The sequence below is a fragment of the Solea solea genome, chromosome 8, assembly GCF_958295425.1.
Source record: "Solea solea chromosome 8, fSolSol10.1, whole genome shotgun sequence".
NCBI lineage: Eukaryota > Metazoa > Chordata > Actinopteri > Pleuronectiformes > Soleidae > Solea > Solea solea.
This window is the reverse complement of record NC_081141.1, coordinates 16,119,614-16,126,974: the sequence shown is the minus strand read 5'-3', so window position 1 is coordinate 16,126,974 and position 7,361 is coordinate 16,119,614. Positions and strand designations below refer to the sequence as shown.

General features: G+C 36.6%; 1 protein-coding gene across 1 annotated transcript in view; it reads left to right on the top strand.

Moving 5' to 3' along the window:
• Positions 1–636: 636 nt before the first annotated feature.
• loxhd1b (lipoxygenase homology PLAT domains 1b) overlaps positions 637–7,361 on the top strand; it is a 29,736-nt gene continuing 23,011 nt past the window's right edge. Inside the window, exons 1-6 of the mRNA XM_058637135.1 lie at positions 637–3,089; positions 4,550–4,664; positions 5,012–5,092; positions 5,286–5,470; positions 5,627–5,725; positions 6,458–6,606. Of these exons, the coding sequence (XP_058493118.1) occupies positions 2,459–3,089; positions 4,550–4,664; positions 5,012–5,092; positions 5,286–5,470; positions 5,627–5,725; positions 6,458–6,606 (1,260 nt within the window). The 5' untranslated portion in view covers positions 637–2,458. The remainder of the gene's footprint in view (positions 3,090–4,549; positions 4,665–5,011; positions 5,093–5,285; positions 5,471–5,626; positions 5,726–6,457; positions 6,607–7,361) is intronic.

Here is a 7,361-nt window from a genome sequence, read left to right as displayed (position 1 = left end):
TGCTGGCTGCCTGCAGGGGGAGACATTTCATTTGAAATTTTCACTCGACGGTGATAAAAAGAACATTTGATACAGAGTGACTTTTATGCTGTGTACAAACTAGAAACCAGCCTTTGACCTAATGGGTTATTCATATTTAAAATACAGATTTTAATTAAATGCATTGTGAAGTTTGACACAGTCTTTACCCAGCCTACATTAAATGTTACAATCAGAGGGAAAACTTTATGTCATTTCTCAATTTTATCTGAGAAATATCTGCAAATTAAGTTAACATAATGTATACGTCTACTGTGGATCATATGTTTCTCTTTATCTTTTAAATCACTTTAGTCCTCCCTTTTATTTATTTATTTCTGTTATATACTGCCCTCTGCAGTAGTCTGAATGCATTATTCATGGCAGACATTTTGACAGGTTACAGTAGAAAAAGCACAGGTGTAACTCGGCACAGTTAACTTCCTCACTGAAAGGGATCATACTTCACCTGAAAAATCAAATCATTTCATCATTTTTCCCTCCCTGCAGATTATCTCCATGTTAGCCACAATTACCTTGTGTCTTTAAGTGTTAAACATCGTGGGCGTGAACTTGTCACGGTCCAGATTTTTGTGTAGGACTGAAAGATATGTTCCTCTGTAAACAACAGCTGGTCAGCATCTGCAGTTTGGCTGATTTAGCATCACTGAGAAGGTATGTCTTTACACAAATCTCAGCACACACATGTTGTGTACAGAATTACTTGCACATCTGGTATTATTACCTCCATCCACAGGTGGGGGAGGGACTCGACTCGAGTCTGATTTAAGTCGCTAATTTGAGGACCTGAGACTTGCTGGACTCGACTTAGACTTGAGTAAAGTGACTCGAAATAACTTGACTCATGTAATATTTACATGTTCTCAAATAAACAATTTGTTTTTGTAACGGTAACTCCTTGCGTACAAACTTGGACATAACATTTAATTCGTCACTTCAAATCCCACAAATAAAGGTAAGACAGGAAGTCAGTTGGTTGCTATTTTAAGCTAACGCTAGTTAACGTCATAGTGGGTCAAAAGCTGGTTATGATTAGTTTGCGAAATTAGGCTAAAATGTGGAATTCATTTAGTTTATTGTAGGTCTAATGTCACTATTCTTTACATTTCAGGCTCTGTAGTTTATTTTAATTGTATTGGTGTTAATTATATCTTCTTCTTTTAAACAATTCACTTGTATGGGACTATGTCCACCACCAGTCCTTACATTGTATTAGTGTTATACAATGTTCCTGTTATAGATACAACTAACAGTTAAAAATAACTCTGTGTGTTTTTAAAGCATATTTAAAGGTGGAATATCTAGGAAATCATCTTCATCTTCTATATTCATATGACTTGACTTGTATTTAAAGCTTGGACTCGCATTGGAACCTGGAGAAAAAGACCGAGTCTGCTTTAAACTCTTGAAAACGTTATTTATTATCAAAGTGATTTGTCATCCAAATGCTGCGTGTTATTTATTAACTTGCTTCATTTAGTGTCAAAACAGTACACAAGCAATACATATCGAACATTCCTTGACGGTTGATTTTATCCGACCTTCTAAGTTATTCAAATAGGTCAAAATGAAATCAAGTGAAGAAGAATGGGATAAGAAGTGGACAGGGGGTGTCATGAAGAATAATGAGACAATGTCCAATATATAATACTGTGGGTTTACAGGCAACTCAACATTTCAAATTACTTTTATTTCCCTTTCCCTTTTATTTGCCTTGAATTATCTCCCCAAATTGTTGTGTTTTTGGACAATCATAATAAATATTTGTATGATCAACAATCATTCCAAAACCCCTCCAGCAAACCTGGACAAAAGATAAGGTGTTCTAAAATACCTAATCTTAACCTTCCAATCAAACTCTCTCCAACCAGGACTATTTGTAATCTTGCTACTTCTTTCCTTCAACTCTTCATCTCAATGCTGCACATTAAACATGGACCCCTAATGGCAAATTCAGCTCACATAATTTCAGGCATTGTATAAAGAAAGAAAATTGGACTCCATGACAACATCTGATTTTAATAAATTATATTTATAAAAAACATATACAAAACACCACCTCCTAAATAAAAAGAAAATTAAAAAAGAAAAAATTATTTTATATGTGTATAACCAAAATCGCAGACCAAAGTGATCCCTACCTGTGGAATTTTCTAGCAGCTCTCCATCCCCTAAAAGGATTCCCTCCTCTGGTCATGTGACAAGAAGCAGTTAGGTTATCAGGTCAGATGATCCGCAGTTGTTGGTCAGGACAACCAGCAGCAGAGAGCTGGGGCGTCCCCTGGCTGCCTGTCAAACAGATGTCTGTGAGCTCTGACTCAGACCTGGTCAATCCTGCACAGCCACGGGTCAGTTTAATCAAGTTTCACCGGAACAAACGGGAATCGGTTACAGTTACAAGGTAGTAAATAAATTAAAGATGCCCACAAAAAAGAAAAAAACAGAGAAGGAAACCAAAGATGTAGATGACGAGGACTCGGAAGATCAGGAACCAAAGCCTAAGAAGAAGAGTAAGCAGAAGAAGTCAAAAGACAGCAATGAAGAAGGATACAATTCTGACTCATCAGGACTTGATGTGAGGAGCACCAGAAATAAGGGACACAATCAAGTAAAGGTCAAGAAGAAGAGGAAGAAAGCCAAAGAAGAGAGTGGGGGTGAGTTGAGCAGTGAGTCACAGAATACAGATAATAAGAATAACAATAATGTCTGCAAGAGTGAAAAGAGCGGTGAGAAACTTCCTGATGTGATTGAGACCACCAGGAAAGGCTCAGAGAAGTCCTCAGTCAAAGCGAGAATGGGCTCCAAGGACAAAAAGAACAAAAAATCCAAGAAGGACTCTGAGAAAGAGGACTCAGCTGGGGAAGAGGAGGGGAAGAAGAAAAAGAAAGACAAGAAGAAGAAGGATAAGGGGGACAGTGATGAAGACACCAAGAAAACCAAAGGCAAGAAGAAGAAAATTGAAAATTATGTTGAAATCTATGAGAAGGAGCTGCGAAACTACGAGCCAGACAAAGATGAGAACTACGAGGATGAGTATCACAAAAAGAAAGGTATTTTTTTAAATTGCCATATTGCCATGCAGTATCCTTTTATCATGTGGCTCCAACTAGAGTGATGTGAATGTGATACAAAATACCCTTAATTGAGAGAATGACATTTCATGCAAGTTCTGTTAGAGAGAAGACACCTGACTCCCAGAGCAGATGTGAATCCTTGCTTGTAGATATACGTGCCACTGCTACTGTGCCCTTGCTTTAGTTTAATGGTCATGGTAACGTTACACTGGGTGAAGTGGTATCCAAGTGTCATCAGTATGTTGTCCTCAACCTACAGCTATATGACACCTGTCACTCACCAAATTTTACACAAGGTGGTTACAGTCACAGTTCTCTGAAGTTAAATTCTGGCCCTCATTGTTAACTGTAAAATGTTTATGGAAGCTGGGGAAGACTGTGGTTGCTACTATATTTTTTTATTTTGTTGAAAAAGATCAGGATGAATGCATGCAAGATCAAGGAAAAACATCTTTATCGTCATCATCTGTTATCACAGGATAACAATAAATAAAAGCTTATTCCTCTAATAACTAATTTTTATCAGAGATGAGTCCCATCGGCAGCAGCATGTAAGTTCTGACAAATGCCAGGAGCTGAAAATGTCTTAAAACGGATTAATCGACTGATCAGGGCATCAGTCTATGCTTTAGTCAAGGTATAACACTCATCGTAAGATAACCAAATAAGTTATCTCATCATCATGAGTTTTATTATCCCAAGATAATGCATTCATTTATCTTGTCATCACAAAATAACCGACCATTATCCCATGCTCTCAGGATAAAAAAAAATATAGCGAACATGGTTGCGCTCGGGTTCTGTACAATTGTTAGCATTCTGTTGCTTAAAATGTGTGTTCTGCCTTATTTTCCAATTGAAAAAAATCCACCTGACATAAACTGGACAATGTGCATTTTTGTCGCAGTGTTTGTCATTTGAGTAAGAAAAAATGTTATAGAAAAATGAAACTATCAAATTATTTTTTAAATGAAGTGTTGTTTAATTTAGTTAAACTGGCCCTCATATAAACTATTAAAAAAAAAAACTTGAATTTCTCCTTGCCTTTATCTACCCGTAATGTATAAAACAATCCTTATTTATTGAGTCACCAAGTGTTTTCAGTTAGTTTGAATGCTAACCTTGGAGTCACACAACATAATGATGATGATAATTAGCTGCTTTTATAGCAAAACATTGATATCCAATGCAACCAGATAGAAACAGAAAGTGGAGAGTTCCTTTTAAAATGTCTGATTTTATTCTTGATCTAGCTGCTGGCTGTTGTGTTTGCAGTTTTTTTGCAACATGGTAAATGACACATTTCTGCAGTTTTCAGTTGAGGTGTGTAATGTAAGAATTTGGATTATTACACCCATGTTTGCTACTGTACCTCACCATCCTTGTACTAATGCACTGCATCCTGCTTTCCTTTTTCTGATGGTATGACCCTCCAGTGTATGAGGTTGTGACCATCACTGGTGATGAGAGAGGAGCCGGAACCGATGCCAACGTGTTTGTCACCCTCTTTGGAGAATATGGCATCACTCCCAAAGTTCACCTGGCCAGCAAGTGAGTGTTCATTTAAATGTTTAAATTTAAATTTAAATATGAATTCATCTTTATTTGTTGGGATGAATGTACAACTTTGTTTAAAAGAAAAGACTCTTGCACTTGAAATAATCTTGTTTTTTTTCCTCCACTTCAACAGTACAGAAAAGAGGTATTTTATTTTTTAATGTGATTGCATACTATGCTGTGTTTTTTGTGTAAAAATCTCTGCAGCGTTAGTTTGCAGTGCTGTGAGTTTCTGCATGATACATTTACAAGATTTGAGGTGAATGTGGAATATTTTGTTACCATACATTTTGCAATTTCAATTGCTTTCTGAAATGTTTTGTATTTTTTTATGATTTTAGGAGTCGCACAGCCTTCGAAAGGGCCAAAACTGATGTGTTCAGAATCAGAACTCACAATGTAGGATCACTGAAAAAGATAAGGTACATTTTAATCTTTAATCCTGTTTTTCTTTATTTACATATTTGAAAATGTTTAGTATGCTATGCCAGCACAGGTCACATTTCTACATATATATTCTATATTCTATATTCTATATTTGGATTATTTCGTGTCTTGATCCACGAAGGAAAAACTCAATGAATTTTCTGAGATGTCGCTATTATGTTGTTCCAGGATTGAGCATGACAACACTGGCCTTAGTGCCAGCTGGTTCCTGGACAGAGTGATAGTGACGGATGTGATTAGGCCTCATCTGAGGTTCTACTTTCCTTGTAACAACTGGCTAAGTAAGAGTGAGGGCGATGGCGTTTATGTCAGAGACCTGCTCGGCACCATGGACCCCATGGACATGCCCAAATGTGCGTATACAGAGTCAGATATGAGCCTCCAGTGACTATGAAGAGCATAAAGAGGAATATAAAGATATTACCCACTAAAGTGGTTGCATGTGGTTTACATACTCTTGTGTATACTTTGTGTAAAGTGTGTTTTCTAAAATGTTTTTATCTTTCCAGATAATAAGTATGTAGTGAGCGTATTTACTGCAGATGTGAAAGGCAGCGGAACAGATGCAGATGTCTTCCTCAATATCTTTGGGGAGTTTGGAGACACGGGTAAATACAGTATATTAAGTTATCATTCTATCACTTATCTCATTCAGCGCTTCCCCAACTTCAGAGGCCTTAGGCCACTAAAAATGTATCAAACCATGAGAGGCCCATGCTCAGATTTGGATGTTAGCAAGTACGTTGCACAATATAGATGTAAACTGATATCATTAACATTTTTTTCCCATCCATGGGTAATCATCATAAATAATCGTTATATTGGTAGCTATGTTTACATGTGCAATTTTCCTTCAATTCTATTAAAATCATTCTGATTGCAAATTTTGAATTAAGAGTTTTATCAGGTTGAACCATTTTGACATGTGAAGAGTATTTTTTGTTTCAAAAATAGTAGAAGAAATAAATAAGCAGGACTTTCAAACCAAGCATATTTAATTTACTGCCCTACAATCCAGAGTCCTTTGACGTCCCTAATGTAGATCCATTTCCAGCAATGGAACTACGTCAGGTTTACATAGGGAATACGCGATAACCCAAACCAGGCCACCATTATCAGAACAACTGTGACATGAACACCGATCAGAATGACGAACTGGCTAAACCAACCCTCGCGATTGAGATTCAATTTCTTTCCAAATGAGTCATTTCAGACCAGAGTATTCGGGTTGGCGGGTTTACTTGAATCAGACATATGGTCACCTTTTTTATTAAAGTGAAAACCTTTGGTCTCATCACATTTTCACTGTGATAGCTGATACTGTACATTTTTTATTTTAGGGGAGAGGCGACTGGACAATGACAAGGATAACTTTGAAAAAGGTACAGAAGACAAGTTCACAATTGAGGCACCAAACTTGGGCAAAGTAAGGAAAATCACCATTGGTCACAACAACAAAGGCTCCTCAGCAGGATGGTTTGCTGACAAGGTAAATCCCAGACGAAACAAATAACTCACTTAATATAAGTCAGGTAAGGAATGACTTTTATTTTGTTACATCATTTTGTATTATGTGTAGTATGAGAGGTTTTAGGAGCTAAACTTGTGAGCAAAGCCTTCATCTTTAGATTCTTTTTGTGCCTCATTCTGCTCGGTTCTTCCTCTGTGTCACTGCAACTCTGACACAAACAACATGTTCATCAAAGTGATGAGATCAATCAAACAGACTCATACACGCACAAGCTCAAACACACACACACAGGATACACATGTCGTCATTCTACCCGTTGTGTAAAGGGAAACCGTGCCCACGTTAAGGGATTACCTTACAGCAAACAGACGAGTCAGTAGATTTCCTGTATCACAGACTGAAGATCACAGTGACCGTAAACATAGATGTGTTTACACTCATGATTTGTTACCAAAATAATTTGAACTCACATTTTTTCATTTGTCATTACTGAAATCTGTTTAGTCTTGTTTACACTTAAATAACTTTTTGCACTCAATAAATTCCAGAGTTACCTTATAAAACTGTATTATACTGTATATAGCTCAAACTATCTTTGCTGATATAAATTGCAGAATTCTTTAACCACAAAATAATGTAACATCTAGAGCTGAAACGATTAATCGATTATTAATCGATTACTAATCGATTACTCAATTAATCAACAACTATTTTGATAATCGACTAATCGGTTTGAAGCTTTTTTCATGATTAAAATAAGATTTCTAATTGTT